The following is a 17,359-nucleotide window of genomic DNA, read 5'->3' as shown; positions in this document are numbered from 1 at the left end:
TCCTCAATTTCCTCATCTGTAAAATGGAACTACTTCTGTCTGGTCCTAGAATTATTGTGAGAATAAAATCAGACAATACATGAAATGCCCAGCATGATGCTGATGTGTACGAGGTTCTCAATAAATGGTAGTTATTGTTAATACGATGGGGGGGCAGATACAGAGTGATGGGGAAGGTCTGCCCTGAGCTGCCGGAGGGCACTGGGTGCCTGAACACCAGCTGAGGAGGGAACAGGAGCATTTGGGCCCCAGGGAGAGGCTGAGCTCTCTTCCCCGGGTTGTCTGCAGCTGGTTGTGGCCTAATGCTGTACTCTCCTATGTCTCAGCACCAGCTGGGAACACTGGGAAAGCTGAATCCCTGCTCCTCCAAGAGACCTGTCCAATCCCCAACCCTCTGTGTCGCTGAGGTCTGGGCAGGCTGGACCAGTAGAGAGGTGGCCCAGGGGGGTGAGTCCATTCGTTCTTTATTAGTTGTCTGAGTCCTCAAGCTGCCCCTCAAGTTAGGGTTTCCCTGAGCTGCACAGAAAGACCTGCCACCTATTGGGGCCAAGAAGGGGACACAGAGGTGGTCCTTATCCCAACATATACATCCCACCCTTTGGGGCTTATGTTCTGGCACTGAGACTTCTCGGGGTAGAAACCTGTATCTTTAAGGTTTATATCTCATCATTCTCCAGTTGAATAGCATGAACCTCAAACTTATTTAGGGTGTTCTTAGACTCCAGTGTTTCCCCTGGAAACTCTTCTGCTTTCTCTCCTGTGTCTCTGGCTTCTGCCTGTCCCCCAGCCTCCGCTCCCAGGCCTGGCGCTTCTCCCCCAGCCTCCCCTCCAGGGCCTGGGGCTTGTCCTCCAGCCTCTGCTTGTCCCCCAGCCTCCTGTACAGGTTCCAAGGACTGTGCTTTGGCCTCCACCTGTCCCCCAGCTTCTTCTCTGGGATCCAGGGCTTCCGCTGCGTCTTGTGTTGCTGGCCTTTTAGCTGAAAGGGGCTGCCTCCCAACATCTTGTGGCTCCTGGGACTCTGTGTGCTGCGGGGTCTCTCCTGGGAAGTTGATGAGCTCAGCAGGGGTCATGAGCCCATCCCCATTCAGGTCCTGAGTCTCCAGCACTTTGTCCACTACCAGGATCACCTGTGCAAGCACACAGTGGCCAGAGGTGTTCCCAGCAGCCCTGACCCTCCCAATGCCACCCCCCTCCGTCCCTGCCATGCGGGCTTTGAGCATTCCTGGGGATTCACTAAAAGAATCATGATGAAAAGGACCAAAGCCCCAAGGAGCTGGGTCCTTCATGACAGAAGTGCCCCCATCCAACAGGGCTTACTGGGTTGGTGGTGGGAGAGTCAGCAGCTCCAGGGGTCAGAGCTGCTGTCAACATGGACAACAGCTCCAGGCCGTCCAGCTGTCCACTCTGGTCATAGTCATGGAGGGCAAAGAGGTAGAGGAGAACTAAAGAAAAGAAGCTGAATCAGAAGAGGCGTCAGGGACGGGGAGGAGGCAGGAGGCAACAGGACAGCCTGCAGTCAGTCCCAGCGCTGGCTTCCCTGTGCCTCCCACCCACTGGCCCCATCAGCCCAGCCCCTTACCCTGCTCGCGGCTCATGTGCTCTGGCTCTCCTTCCATCTTCTGTAGTCCATTTAGGTAGCTCTGTAGAAGTCTGACAGAAGAGTGGACAATCAACCCACAAGCGGCCAGTCTGCATGCAGCTCCAGGCCTTTCCTCAGGCCCCCAGCCCAGCCTACTCACCGGAGCTGCTCCTGGCCTGGCTGGAAGGGGTTGGGTAGGGGCTGTTGCTGCTCTTCAAGGTCCAGCCTGGAGGAGGGAGGAGAAGACCAGCCTTGCAAAGAGCCTCCCTCAGGGCCCAGCCTACCAGCCATCCACCCCCCAAGCTCCTGGCAGTTCTCCCCAGACCCTAAGGGAATTGCTCCCCCACATTCCCAAAAACCTTATGGGGAGGAGGTCCTTCTGGTCTCCTCAGAAGCAGAGCCTTACTCCCTCAGACTGTTTGCAGATTCCTAACTTAGATGGTAAGCGGAAACCCCCATAAGATATTTGGTTACAAAGAGACCCGATGAGGCCACACCTAGTAGCCACAAGCTGGCAACCACAGGAAACAGGCAGAGGGGGCAGGAAAGCATGGATTGTGGCAATCCTTCCACTTTGATGCTGGGCCAAGGGGCAGGTCTCTGGCTGAGCCCTGTGGCACTGCCCAGTTTTATATAGACCCGATTTACTCGGTGACACAAACGACTCTTCTACCCTCCCCGAGCTGAAGGCATATATGTTGCTTCTGGAGCTTCAATCTGCTCAGCGTCTCTTTGTCAGTCTTTAAAGCTCAAGATTTGCTCCCAGTTCTGGACCAAGTCCAATTCAGTCTAGTTTGTTGACTCTAAAGAGCTGGCAGGAGCTGCTGCAGCAACTTTTGTCCGTGCAGCCAGCCTTTGCTGCTGTTCCTGTATCTGTCCTCCACCCAGCCCAGCCTGCACACTGCATAGGTACAAGAAAGGTATTCCAATAAAATAGAAATGATTTCTTAATGACCTCTATTTCTTTGGAATCCCCACTAGAACATCTTGATAAGGGGACTGCAGCCCCTTCCCTGTGCTTGACATTTCATTGGAACTGAGCTCCTGGCTCCAAATGAGTCCAGCAAACACACTGCATACCCTCTTTTGCAAAGGGCAGAAGGCAGAGGGTGAGGTGGGTGGGGAGGGTTACAGACGTCAGGGAACATACACCCTGGTCTCCTGCCTCCCAGAGGGGTTCCCCACACCCTCAGACCCTCCCTGGCTCCTGGGCCTTGCTTGGCCTTGCCCTCTGAATCTCATCACCTTGTGGTGCCATCCCTGGGAGCAGCCTGACTCAGGGGCAGCAGCAGCAGCACTAACATTCTCATCATCATCGGTAACATCCTTCCTGGAATTGGAACAGGTAACATCTTTCCTGGGAACAGAGTTAGGGAGTGGGGGGAGGGGGATCGGTGGGTGAGACAGGAGTGCCTTCTCTTCCGGGGATAGGACTCCTGCTTGGGCTGGAGTCACACACAGACATCAAGGATCCCCTGAGGAACTTTCCAGATCCCATGTGTAAGGTGCACAAAGCTGCCCTGCTCTGGTGGAAGCAGCACACAGACAGGAGCCCCTCACCACACCCCACTTCCCTGGCCCTGCCAGCCCCCTGAGGTACTGGGAGGAGCGCAGTTTAAATTAAGTAAGTCTGATCCAGTTCAGTCCACTCATTTTACAGATGGAAATTAGCTCAGAGAGGTTAAGAAAAAGGCCAAATCAGAAATGCAGAGACTCACAAAAAAACCAAGACTTATAAACAGAAAGGCAAATTGTTAGTTTGTATTCATTAAAACCTCACCAAAGAGGGGCAGCTGGATGGCTCAGTTGGTTATAGCGCCAGCTCTGAACAACAGGGTTGCCGGTTTGATTCCCACATGGGCCAGTGAGCTGCACCCTCCACAGCTGTGCCCTCCACAACTAGATTGGAGATGAGATGCAGCTGAGCTTCCGGAAGGGCGGCCGGATGGCTCAGTTGATTGGAGCGCAAGCTCTCAACAACAAGGTTGACGGTTCAATTCCCCCATGGGATGATGGGCTGTGCCCCTGCAACTAAAAATTGAAAACGGCAACTGGACTTGGAGCAGGGCTGCGTCCTCCACAACTAGATGGAAGGACAACGACTTGGAGATGATGGGCCCTGGAGAAACACACTGTTCCCCAATAAATCTTTTTTTAAAAAAGTAAACTAACTTAAAATAAATAAACCAAAAAAAACAAAGGGAAAAAAAAAAAAAACCTCACCAAAGAACAAATCAGACTCATTGAAATAGGTCTAATCTCAGGTAGGGATTGAAAGAAAAACAGGGTCAAACCAACAGCGGCCCCAGGAACTGCTGTTTACTGCAGTTAGGAAATCAGGTCCTGATATGAAGGAAATAACAAAAACTTCCCCTGAGGCCTACAGTGTGTAGGCCCACTGGCAATGCAATCATTTGATTATATGGAAACAGTCAAAAAGACAGGATCGAACAAAAGCACAGAACATGAAGTGTGAGTCGTCCCAAGTGTGTGCGCGTATCATGTGCGCTCCTGAAGCAGGCGCCCACCACAGCTGAGGCCTGACCCCATGCCCATCTCCAGGAAGACAAATCAGCAGACGTTTGGTCTAGGCAGAGGGTGAGGAGCCCTCTGAGACAGTGCGCTACACTCTGGCTGGCACTCAATTTTCTTGGAGAAAGGTTCATAACTTTTAGCAGATTCTCAAAGAGTTCCATGACCCTGACAAGGTTCAGAACCACTGCAAGGGTGGACATCAGCTTCCTAAAAGATGCAGGGAAGAGTAGGCCAGCATCTGGTTAACAGGAAGATACGGGTGGGAACCTGCCTGTAGCGGTGCCAGCAGAGCTGCCCTAAGGAAGCAGCAGCAAAACATGAAGGTGCACGTGAAGGTGAAGCTACTGAGAGTCCTAGAAACTGTATTCAATTTTCTATGCATACGTTGACTCCAAAAGAGATAATCTACATAGTTTGTCCATAATCCCCGGTGGTTAAATGGGTGTTGAAGCCCAGCTGCCCTAAAGGTGTTCACGAACATCGGCTGGCAACATAGGTCCTTGGACTTTAGTTGCTGCACCCAGGAGAGAAGATAAGGTCTTGGGCCCATGCAGGAGAGGCAGCTGGAACAGATCTCCATAGTAACTGGGGACCTCAGAGATCCCACCACAGTAGACACCCCTCAGTGAAAGGATGGACTACAAAAACATCCAGACTTTCATGTCTGGTAGTATAGTAGTAAATATCCCAGTGAAAGTAAGTCCAAAGCTGGATAAAAATAGAAAGTATCTTTTCAAATGCAGTAAGTTGGCAAGAAAGTTAAGAAATTCCCTGAGTATAAAAGCGCAGTGAAACCTGTAATCCTGGGGGAAAAGTCAGTTTGAAGTCAGCCTTTGCCTTAAGAGTATGTGCTAAACCAAACCCCGGGTGAACTTGAGTTATCAGTTTGAGTGCTTTGTGCAATAGAAGAGACCACAGATAAAGCCTGGACCCACCGAATGTGAGGAGATGAATTGGAGACTGTATACATAAAGGTGGGATTCAAACAGCTCAACTCTCAATCTAAGAAGTAAATTCACCATGTAGAAGGACAGCATAGACTCTTGCTTACCTTGGCCTAGGTGCTGGATAGAAGGGAGAAAAATATCTTCCCGGAGAATTTGTAATAAGCCTGCTCTAATGTGGATTCGAGGCCTGAATTAATGCTACCGCTGTGGTTCAGAAACCTAAAGCAGATCATTTATTTTGAAGTGGTACCTGGTTGATAATTCTCCCAGTTCTGACAGAGGAAAATAAACATCTGGTCTGGAAGAACACACCTCCAATCCAGGGCTCAAAGAAGTCCCATAGGTCAAGTTTCAAGGAACATATACTCGCCAAAAAGTCATAAACATACATGGAAAATAAGACACTGAATAAGAGCCAGCTAAACAACTGCAGGCAAAACCGGACTTGCAAAAACTAAAGATACTGTGTTTCCTTGAAAATAAGGCCCAGCTGGACTATCAGCTCTAATGCGTCTTTTGGAACAAAAGTTAATATAAGACCCAGTCTTATTTTACTACAATATAAGACCTGGTCTTATATAATATAATAAAATATAATATAATGTAATATAATATAATATATACTATAATACCGGGTCTATAATATAATATAATATAATATAATATAATATAATATAATATAATATAATATAATACTGGGTCTTATATTAATTTTTGTTCCAAAAGACGCATTAGAGCTGATTGTCCGGCTAGGTCTTATTTTCGGGAAACACAGTAGTAGAATCAGCACACACAGAATATAAAGCATATTTAATATGTTTTAACTAAAGAGAAGCTTGAAACTATGAGAAAGGAATAAGAGCATAAAAATGACCAACTAGATTTGAAAACCAAGTATAACACAAATATAAAGAAAAGATTGATTTAAAAAATACAGTGAGTGAAACAGACTACACACAGATGTGAGAATTAACGGACTGGAAAATAGATCTGAATAAATTAACTAGAATACAGTTTGTGGGGCAGAAACAAACTATCCTCTACCCTCAAGGTTCTTTCAACTGGTCTACTAATCAAATAGACATCAGACAGATTAGCAAGAGAAAATAACCAAATTTAATACATATGTATGGAAACCCCACATACATGAAAGAGTCAGAGACCCCATATGCACAACAGGTTCAGAGGTAGAAAGGGGCATTGAGGAATATAAAACATTCTGAGCGAAGGGATGAGGTAAAGTACCTTGAGGGCTTCAACAGGTCCTTGCAGGATGATAAGAAGAATAGACATTTAATAAATAGAAGTTTGCCCTGCCCTATAGATGAATCAAAAGAGGTTATCTCTGACAATCTCCCATTACGGAAAAGGCCCCTAATTCAAATTCTTCCCAATAGTCAAGGGAGGGACAGAAGTTTCTCCTGAGCCCACAGCTAAAGTGGCCTTTAGCTCAAAACAATCTACACACCACAGAAGCACATCTTGGGGTGAGTAGCTCTGAGCCCCTAAAAGTTAATTGAGTCAAAGAAATAGAAAATATAAAAGAAAAGGTTAAGCGGCATGGAGGATGGAGGAAATAACAGAGAAAATTGGATAGAAGCAGTATTTGAAGAAATAACAGTTGAGATTTTTCCATGTTGCAAATCACTAATATTCCAATCCATGAAGCACAACAATCCCAGGTGAATTAAATAAACAGAAATCCACACCTATAGCTTTTGTGAAACTAGAGAACACCAGGAAAATGAGACGATCTTAAAAGTAGTCAGAAAGAGGGCCGGCCTGGTGGCTCAAGCGGTTAGAGCTCCGTGCTCCTAACTCCGAAGGCTACCGGTTCAATTCCCACATGGGCCAGTGGGCTCTCAACCACAAGGTTGCCAGTTCAATTCCTCGAGTCCCGCAAGGGATGGTGGGCTGTGCCCCCTGCAACTAGCAACAGCAACTGGACCTGGAGCTGAGCTGCGCCCTCCACAACTAAGACTGAAAGAACAACAACTTGAAGCTGAACAGAACCCTCCACAACTAAGATTGAAAGGACAACAATTTGACCATTGTTCCCCAATAAAGTCCTGTTCCCCTTCCCCAATAAAATCTTTAAAAAAAAAAAAAAAAAAAGTAGTCAGAAAGAAAAGACAAATCACCTAAAAGGAAGAGTAATTAGACTGACAGCTGATTTTTCAACAGCAACAGTGATGCCAGAATACGGTAGTATAGTCTTTTAATATGTTGAAAAAGGAGGGAAATTACCATTCTAGAATTCTATTTTCAGCAAAATTATCTTTCAAGAATGAGGTGAAACAAAAACAACTTTAGATAAACAACAAATTGGATAATTTACCACCAACTCCTTCATTAAAGGAAATTCTAAGGGATCTAGTTGAGGGAAAAGAAAAGTGATCCAAGGCTTTGAAATGCAAGGAAAAGTGGTGAGAGAGAAAAAAAATCAGAAAGCATGTGGGAAAATATAAATGTAGACTATTAAACTATGATAATTATGTTACTATATGGGACAAAAGAAGTGGAATGAACTACATCAGACAGCAAGATACAAGGTGAGGATGGTTGTTTGAGAAGAGAACAGACATACTATACTGATCAACTAAGTTAAATATGCATATAAAAATTTTAAGGATAACCACTTAAAAAAAAAAAGAAATAGAATATATATATGACCTCAAGCCAGCACAGAATAAAATGAATGGAATTTTTTTAAAAAATCAAAGGAAGGCAGGAAAAGAGAAAAAAAAAAAACCCTAAGAAAATAAAATTAAAAAGACAAATAGAAAGCACAAAATATGATGGTAAAAATAGATTCAAGTATATCAGTAATCATAATAAATATAAATTGTATAAACTCATCAGTTAGGAAATAGAGATTATCAAAATGTGTATAAAACAAAATTCAGTTATATGCGATTTTCTAAAGATTAACCTAAAAAATAAAGACTGAAAGGTTGAAAGCAAAAGGATGGAAGAAGGATATATAAAACAATACTAGACAAAAGAAAGCTGATATAGCTTTAATGATGTGAGACTACATTTTAAGGTGAAAAGCATTATTAAAGACAGAAGAGTGTCATCACAAAATTCACAAAAAAAATTGAATCAGTGAGTATTAACTTACATTGTTTGAGGAACTATAAACCTGAACTGTTTCTAGAGAGCTCTCTGCAAATGTGTATTAATTGCTGTGAAACTCTAATCCAACAATATTATCCTGGGAATTTCATAAGGAAAAACACAATTGGAAAGGAAGTTATAAAGATATTTATAGCTGTGCTATTAACGTTAGTCAAAGAAATGTAAACAACTTTAATGTCTAACATTTAGGCAAGGGCTCAGCAAATCATATTATATGACAGAGCCACTAAACATGATAAATATTTCAAACTTATGTTTTACTGGAAAAAATGGACAGATTTGAGTATATCAAAAGTTTATACTTCTGAATCATGAGAGACACCATCAATCAAGTTCAAGGAGTGATAGAGGGCTGGAGGGAATGCAACTAGTGTACAAGGCTACCTGGGCTCTCAGTGGGGTGGAGCTCACCACCACCTGGCCCTCACCTGGGGGTTGAAGACAGAAATCTCCATTATAACCCACGGAGACTGAGTGGAAATCCAAGAACTGCAGAGATATGTGCCTAATCTGGGAGGATTAGTGAGAAGGCCCTTCCCACAGGGTGCCTGAGTGGTCAGGAAGCCGTGGCTGAAGGAGAGTCTAGGTGAATGGGCAACAGGGCCACTTCACCCAGTTCTTTTTATCCAGAGTGCTGTGGTTTGAGGTGGGGGTGGGGTGGGGGCAGTGGGACGGCTGAGGGTTCCAGGCTCTAAGGTGGAAGGATGGGCATATAATGGCTGAGAGGGCCGGCTGGCCAGAAGAGGTCAGAAAGAAAGCTACAAGGTATGGACCCTGGGACTCAGTGCCTCTGATACCATGAGAAGCACCTTTGGTGACAAAGGCCAGGCAGGCAAGCATCCAAAGGGAAGGCAAGTATAAACATAAGTTTGTAGAATAAAGATAAATGGTATTCATTTCTTTCATATTTATTGAGCACCGACTGTAGATGAGGCACTATCTTATAAGATAATAATATAAAACAGAATTACTTATTCTTTTTCTTTCTTAAGGTTTGCAAATATGTTAAGTAGGAAAAGTTACAAATCATTAAAACAATGATTAATAGGACAGAGAAACACAGAATTGCTAAGGAATAGGTAGGACGGCCCAAAGTTAAAGGATTTGGGGCCTAACCGCAGGCTGCCTAAGTTCAAATCCAGGCTCTGCAACAACTCACTAGCTGTGTGACTTCTGTGTTTCAGGTTCTCCGTCTGTACCCTCTCATGGGGTGTGGTCAGGGTTAACGAGACAAGAAGTGTAACACACAATGTCTGGTCATACAGTAAAGACTTTTTCCTTCAGAAGTTTTCCTGGATTGCTCGGCAGTGACTTCATACATATCCACCATCCTGGTCTCCCCACCTGGGTACCCTCAAATTGCTTTCTCCTCCCCATCTGTTTACTGCCAGGACCTAGGGGAACAGGAGGCACTGGAGTAATTTAAATCCCTCAGAGCTGTCAAAATCTATTATCCAGGCTTAATATATCATGCATTAGCAATTGCCTTTTAAACGAGGATAAAGAAGAACATCTCTAGTAGTAGCAAGCAGTTTAGGCCTAAAGGGGATGCACCTGGCAGATCTCACTAATCTATTCACTCATGAGGCCGACTGTGCTGGTTTGAAAAAAAAGGTCTACAAATTTCTTTTGACATTTCTCCCCACAAAAGCTGGAGTCTATTTTGCCTTTCCTTGTATATGAGCTGGACTTAGCAACTCACTTCTAACAAATAGCTGAAATGACACTGCATGACTTCCAAGTCTGGGTCACAAAAAGCCACATAGCTTATGCCTGGTTCTGGTTCTCTCTCCCTCTCTTAACATGCCGATATGCACCTGGCTTCCCTGAAGCCGCCATGCTGAAAAGACCATGTGGAGAAACTATATAGAGACAGAGATGCCTGAGGAGCCCCAGACATTCTGGCCTCTAGCTGCACACATCTTCCCAGTCCAGGGACCACACAAGTGAGAGCAAACTTTCAGGTGATTCCAACCCCCAGCCAGGTTACACAGCACGGAGCAGAAATGTGCTTGTTTCCACAGCCCTGCTCAGACTGCACATTCATGAGCAAAGTCAGTGCCACTGTGTTCAGCCACTAAGTTTTTTTTAAAGATTTTATTGGGGCAGGGGAAAGGACTTTATTGGGGAAGAGTGTGTACATCCGGGACTTTTCCAAGTCAATTGTCGTCCTTTCAATCTTAGTTGTGGAGGGCGCAGCTCAGCTCTAGGTCCAGTTGCTGTTGTTAGTTGCAGGGGGCACAGCCCATCATCCCTTGTGGGAGTAAAGGATTTGAACCAGCAACCTTGTGGTTGAGAGCCCGCGCACCAACCAACTGAGCCATCTGGCCCGGGACCCGGGAGCTGAGCGGCAGCTCATTGACTTCATTCTAGTTGCAGAGGACGCAGCTCGCTGGCCCATGTGGGAATCGAACCAACAGTCCCGTTGCCCAGAGCTTGCGCTCTAACCAACTGAGCCACCCGTCCGCCCTGGCCACTAAGTTTTGAGATGGTTTGTTAAGTTGTCGAAGTAATTAAAACTGGTTTCATGGGTGTGTGACCTTTGCAGCCACTGGGGCCCTGCTCTAGGAAAGGTCCTGTGCTTACTCTTAATGTTCAGCTGTCACTGTCTCAAAATTCTTAATCTTATTTTTGCACCGGGACCTAAAAAGGATGTACCTGGTCCTGAGTGCTGCCCACATGAATTACTATCACCCTCCTCCTCTTAGTTTTGTATCTGTCCATGTATCTGTCACACTTATGCAACTAGTCAGCATGTGCAATGCACAGAGAACAGAGCTTTGGAAGCAGCCAGACCTAGGTTCAAATCTCAGCTCCACCATCACACCATCGCTGTGACCTTAGGTAAGTTAATTATCCTCACTAAACTTCAGTTACTGTATCTGCGTAATGGAAAGAGTACTTACCTCACAGGGTTACAGCGACTATTAAGTGGGTAATGAATTAATTACTTCTTGCACAAACTAATGTAGTAGCCTCTCATTCTTATTCCTGCCTCTTCTCCACTTAAAGAAGCCCCCATACCCACATCAGCTTAATCTTCCTTTGCTAGAACTTCCAAAATCTTCAATGGCTCCTATCGAGTATAGTCCAGAATCCCCACCTGAGCATTTAAAGCCTTCTACACTCAGATATCAAATTATCATCTTAGACTCATCTTCCAGTGCTCCATCACACTAACAGAGGGGTGAGTGGAGTCTCCTGACATACTTTTCACTTTCTTTTCAGTGCTTTTGCCTGAGCTGTTCCACCCTCTCCCTGGAATATCCGGGCCCTCGTGACAATCCTAGCACTCTGGTTGTAGTCCACTTCACAAACTCAAATAAGTGCACGTGGACTTGTGCATGTGTCATCTAAGTAACGTTCTCTTAAGTCATCCTTCCAACTGTGACATTTTTAGTACAGGTAACTCACCTCCCTCTATTATTTAAAGGAAGTCAGGCTCAGGCACCTCCAGGAATGAGTAATGAGGTTGGTGTAATGTGATTTGTTCACACAAATTTCTAAGTATTTACAAAGCATTTGTAAGCAACAGAAATAAAGCAGTTACAAACCACTGCCTGTCAAATAAAATGTTCCTAATCATTTCCTGTAACTTTAATGTGCGTAAACATAATTTACCCTAATGACCACATGAAAGCCACCACAACTGTCAGTTAACAGTTGTGATATAACTCAGTAAAGTTATTCACATCACACACACACACACACACACACACACACACACACACTCACATTCACAATGACCCTCCGGCCTCTGATTTCTTCAAACCTTTGCACCAGCACAAGAGACGAGAGCCAGCTCTGGGGTTAGACCTCTGATCAAACCCTGCCTCTCACAGTGGTAGCAGTGTGGTCTAGGCAGGTGTCTTAACATCTCTGGGGCCCTGGGATCTTCATTTTTAAAAATGAGGATAGCACTATCTGGAAGGGGTTTGGGGAGGATGCAATGGAATAATGTAGGTTAAATGGCTGAAAGTGAGCAGATGCTCCCTGAGTATTTCAGAGACTCTGCGATGTGGCAGGGGCCTTTTATCTTGCATAACTTCCCATCCAGTGCAAACATTGCTTCCACAGTGTCCCTGCCAATGGCCATTCAGCCTCTGCCTGACTTTCCAGAATGGGAGCCTAGCACCTCACAGGGCATCCACTCCACTTCTGGCTAATTCTGTCAGGAAGTTATTTGGAACCAAATCCTCTCCCTTAGCTTATCCCTCTGGTGCTTCCCAGCACACCCCTCCCAAGAGAAGAGGCAGGGGCTATACCACCAAATGGTCCCACACTGAGCACTGGGCTCCATCCTGCCGCTTCCAGCTGGGTGACAACCTTGGCCCCCAGCCAGTCCTTCTCTTCATCTGTCAAATGAGAAGGAAACTCCTGCCGGCCCCCTCTCCCCAGGGCAGTCAGAGTGACAAATGAGACACTTGGATAATTGTGAAGCCTCATCATCACACAGAGGGAGCTCAGGATTCGCCTTCCACCCCTTCCTTTACCTGCTCTCAGGGGTGACCTCCTCCTGAGAGGTGCCTGGAGGCGAGGTCCACCGCTGCGGACGCGTCACAGCTGCAGCTGCAGGGGATGCAGAGGGACTGCGCCTTCAGCATCCAGACCCAGAGGCCAGGAGGCCGCCTCCGCCCCGCGATCCCGCTCCACCGCGCGGTTCGTTCCCAGCTGGCCTGGTGGGGGTCCCCCGCCTCTCCCAGCCCGCCCGCCCCGGGCGGGTCTCGGACCCACCTGCGGCGGCGCAACCAGTCTCAGCTGAGGGCCGGCTTCGGCGTCGCTCAAGGCCGTGCACCGCCGGCGCCTCGCTCCCCGCCGCCGGGCCCTCCCCCAGGCAGCTCCACGTGGCCGCTCCACGTCGCCCTCCTGGCTGCAGCCACCGCCCTGGCACGGGCAGAGTCCGGAGCGCCAGCGAGAGGACAGGGTTGCCGCCCCGCCCTGACCGCCAGACCCGGCTCTCTGCAACCTCTACCCGGCTTCTCCCCGCGGTCTCTGCGTGTGTGTGTGTGTGTGTGTGTGTGTGTGTGTGTGTGTGTGTGTGTGTGTGTGTGTGTGATGCTGTGGGTGCCACTGCCCGCAAGCACCCAGATGTATGTTACAAGATGGAATGTAACTTACTGTTAGCGCGTGTGATTGTGATTGGTGTACGTGGCTGTGTGTTTGGGGAACTTGTGACACAGTAAGGGGTGTTTTGTGTGACAGTATGGGCTTGAGAAAGTATGGCCAATGTGTGACTGATTGTCCGGTATGTGATGGTAGCGGTATGTGTGTTAGGGATCTAGGTGCACTCTTCCTGAGTTGTTTGTGATGCTCAAGTGGCAGCTGTGACTGCTGGTTCCCAATGACACTGTCATTGTGTGGCTGTGCCTGTGCATCCCTGAGAAGTGGCTCCGTAGGAGACCTGGCAGCAGCGGTGGTGGGAAGGGGTTGTCTGGGAAAAGCATCTCAAGGGTGATGGTGGCAGTTATTTGCCAGCACCAAGTGTTGCAGTGTGTGGCTATAGCTTTGTGGGCGAAATAGAGTGTCACCTAATTTTGTTAGTGGCCAGTTCCTCCACGGAGGCTCTGGACTACATCCTCACCCACTGGCCCAAAGACTTAGTTCTTTGAATAAACGATTTCTTATCTCCCTGGAATCTTCATCTTCTCCCTCTCCATCAGCTCCTTTCCATCACAACAAACCCACTCTCATCAAGGTCATCCTGTCCTCCTCGTGGGGAACACTGATGGACACGATCTCCTTGGATCACGGTACCCACTGGTCTCAGCAACACCGTTTTCTCTACAGAGTCATTTCTTCTTAGTTTTCTTCATGTACCAGAGTTCCTCTGGGCTCTCTTCTCACTCCCCATCTGCTCATGTGTTCATCTATTTATGTAGCTTCCATCACTTTGTTATGGGTTAAACTGCCTCCCTCAAAATTTCATATACTGAGGTCCTAAGCCCTAATATCTCAGAATGTGACCTTATTTGGAAATAGGGTTGTTGCAGACATGATTAGTGAAGAGGTCATACTGAAGTATGGTGGGTCCCTAATCTAATATGACTGGTACCCATATAAAAACGTGGACACACACACACACACACACACACACACACAGTAGCATGTGAAGATGCAGGCAGAGATTGGGGTGAAGCTTCTATTCTACATGCCAAGGAATACCAAATATTGCCAACAAAACACGAGAAACTAGAGGAGAGGCGTGGAATGGATTCTTCCTCCTAGTTCTCAGAAGGAACCAACCGTGCTGATACCTTGAACTTAGACTTTTAGTCTCCAGAATTGTGAGACAATAAAGTTCTATTGGTTAAGATACAATGTGTAGTACTTTGTTATGGCAATCCTGCAAACTAATACATCGTCTAAATGCTGATGACTGCCAAATCTCAAATTCCAATCTTTAAGTCCCAGACCACTTCAGAAATTGAACAGCCTACTGATTTGTGTCCAGATCTTAATTTCTAAAGGTGACTGAGTGACAACATGGAGAGGTCAACGCCACTGAAGAAAAGTTTAATGTTACAGTTCCCCTAGAAACGAGAGGCACAGCTCACCCCACAGAACCACAGTGGGAAGTGCCAGTGTAAGTCAGAAGCCAGAAAGAAGCAAGGGGAAGGCTTAAGCCACAGCCTTTATTAAGGTAAGGTAAGGAAAAGGTAAGGCAGGGCAGGGTAAACAGCTTTGGATTGGCTAGTTTGAATATTTCTGGCAGACTCTGGGGGACAGGGGTATCCCTAGTTGTCTGATACCTGGCCCTATGTTGATTTATGACAGAGGAAATATTGACTTGGTGTGTGAGAGTTAGATAAAGGAGGTGGCTCAGAGTATGGGCTCTGGTAGCAAGGGAGATATAAACAACTTTGGCCATTAGTTTGGCTTTATAGTAATGGATGCCAAAATTCAGCGTCTAAGAAAACACAATTAGAACATCTACTAGCACCCCAACCTCTACATGTCTGAGTCAGAATGCATCATCTTCCTCCTCAAACCTTCCCCTCCCCCAGTTTTCCTATCCCAGGGACAGGCACCACCATGCATCTCTGAATCAAAGCAGTCAGGGGCCAGCCCAGTGGCTCAACCAGTTGGAGCTCCGTGCTCCTAACAAGGAAGGCTGCCGGTTCAACCGATTCCCACATGGGCCAGTGGGCTCTCAACCACAAGGTTGCCGGTTCAGTTCAATTCCTCGACTCCCGCAAGGGATGGTGGGCTGTGTCCCTGCAACTAACAACGGCAACTGGACCTAGAGCTGAGCTGCGCCCTCCACAACTACAATTGAAAGGCCAACTTGACTTGGAAAAAATCCTGAAAGTACATACAGTTCCCCAATAAAGTCCTATCCCCTTCCCCAATAAATCTTTTTTTAAAAAAAAAAAGCAGTCAGAAGAAACCTGGAGGTCATCCATGATTCCTCCTTCTCCTCCCATCTCCAACCTACCACCAAGTCCTATCAATTCAGCCTCGAAGAAGATCTTCACTCCTCCCCCAGTCCAGGCAGCCATCATCCTTGCCCAAGTTCTGTGGACAGCCTCCTACTTGGTCTCTCTGCTTTCATTCTCATCCTCCTCCAATCCATTCTCCAAGGAGCCTGAATAATTCTTCCAAAACAACTCTGATCCTGTAGCCCACCACTTCATAAAACTCTCTGATGGCTTTCCTCCACCCTTAGGATAAACTCTACCATCTTTTATGTTGCTGCTCAAAACCTCGTTCTTGACCATCTCATATGCTCCAGCCACACCAAATTTCTTTTTGTTCCTTTAAGAAGTCGCTCACATGCTTTTCCTTAGACTGTTCCCTGTCCTGGAACTACTCTTTGCCTGCTTCCCTCTTGCCTGGGAAGCTCCTACACATTTTTTTGGTTTGTTTGTTTCATCTTAAATGTACTGTTATTGTAATGATGAATGGGGAAAAGAAAGAGGAGCACACACTAGAGTGGGGTTAATTAATTACTTAGCAAGAGCTAATCAATTTATTTAGCAATATGTAATAGAAAAAAGACAAAGGCGTTTAAAAGAATGTTCTGATGACAGGAAGTAAAGGTGGTTAAGACTAAACTATATACATTGATAACAATGTCATGTCAAAGGAGTACACATACATATAAGTTTAAGAGATCTCAACATATGGTTACTATTGATCAAAAATCATTTGACTAAATACACAAATAACATCAATAAGGAGTACCCAAAAGCAGTAATAAACTCTACAGGATAGCAACTATTACAGTAGATGCCAAAAGCGCACCAAACCGTAGGAAAAACAACAGTGGAAAGGTCAGGAATCAATACCTTGCCAGGTCTGCAGCTGGGAAAGCTGAGGCGTCTCCCGCTGCTGCTTACTAGTTCCCAAGAATGTCGCTGCTATTTTTTCTGTTGTTGTTGTGGTTGCTGGACGTTTGGGCGTCTCCTGATGTTGGTAAGCTGCAAGCTGCATACAAGTTTTCAAACTGCTAAACAGTTCTCAAGAAGGCTAACTGTGGGGAACAACACTGGAGAGGTCGGGAACCAGCCAGACCTCACCAGGCCTGCGGCAGGAAGTCGGGGTGTCTCCTGGTGTTGTAAGCTGCATATTGTATATGAGTTTCCAAAATGTTAGAATGATGAAGAATCATCGATGACAAATGACAAAATAACAAAATTACACTGCCAACTGAGGTCTGTTTCATATATATATATATATATATATATATATTTTTTTTTTTTTTAGATGTACCTTAGAGCCAAGCTCCTTGTTTCTGCCTTCCCCTCATGGAATGGCCAATTCCGGGAGGTTTGGGCACTTACTGTGATAAACACATTACTTATCCTGCTGAAGGGCCAGTTCATTCAGACAAACAATACTTACTGTTTTCGCCTGGGACCATCAGCCCACGGCCTTCCAAAGCCTGGCAACGTGCCTGTCACATCATTCTGATATAACTTACTTTTTCTACCTCATCTGCTGATGCGGGCAAAACAGACAGAAAGCAACATCATTCCACATCTCTCCTGCCGGGAAAGAGACAAGGGAGCCATTTTCTTAACCCTAAGCTAGCCAATACCTCACATGCAGTCTCTCATGTTGGGGGAACAAAGGAACAAAAAGCTAACAGACAAAAGCTCACATCAGTCAATGAAGGCAAACTTTCCTAACATCTTCCCTACAGTTATTTAACATC

General features: G+C 46.1%; 1 protein-coding gene across 3 annotated transcripts; it reads right to left on the bottom strand.

Moving 5' to 3' along the window:
• Positions 1-447: 447 nt before the first annotated feature.
• CGREF1 (cell growth regulator with EF-hand domain 1) lies at positions 448-16,776 on the bottom strand. Of its 3 annotated transcripts, XM_074331815.2 has the most exons (8): positions 12,937-13,075; positions 12,696-12,771; positions 3,360-3,610; positions 2,825-2,936; positions 1,740-1,805; positions 1,580-1,650; positions 1,318-1,442; positions 448-1,127 (listed from the first exon to the last, which is right to left on the bottom strand). In XM_074331815.2, the coding sequence occupies exons 4-8, from the start codon at positions 2,929-2,931 to the stop codon at positions 657-659; spliced, it is 840 nt and encodes a 279-aa protein (XP_074187916.1). In that variant the 5' UTR covers positions 2,932-2,936; positions 3,360-3,610; positions 12,696-12,771; positions 12,937-13,075; the 3' UTR covers positions 448-656. The 3 variants fall into 3 exon arrangements, with proteins under 3 accessions (XP_074187916.1, XP_019590868.2, XP_019590867.2); XM_019735309.3 differs by lacking the exon at positions 3,360-3,610 and having other exon boundaries at positions 12,937-13,097; XM_019735308.3 differs by lacking the exons at positions 3,360-3,610; positions 12,696-12,771; positions 12,937-13,075 and adding an exon at positions 16,491-16,776.
• Positions 16,777-17,359: the final 583 nt, after the last annotated feature.

The sequence above is a fragment of the Rhinolophus sinicus genome, chromosome 2 (assembly GCF_057876585.1).
Source record: "Rhinolophus sinicus isolate RSI-liver-muscle chromosome 2, RSI-T2T, whole genome shotgun sequence".
Classification (NCBI taxonomy): domain Eukaryota; kingdom Metazoa; phylum Chordata; class Mammalia; order Chiroptera; family Rhinolophidae; genus Rhinolophus; species Rhinolophus sinicus.
This window is presented reverse-complemented; position numbering and strand designations above follow the sequence as displayed.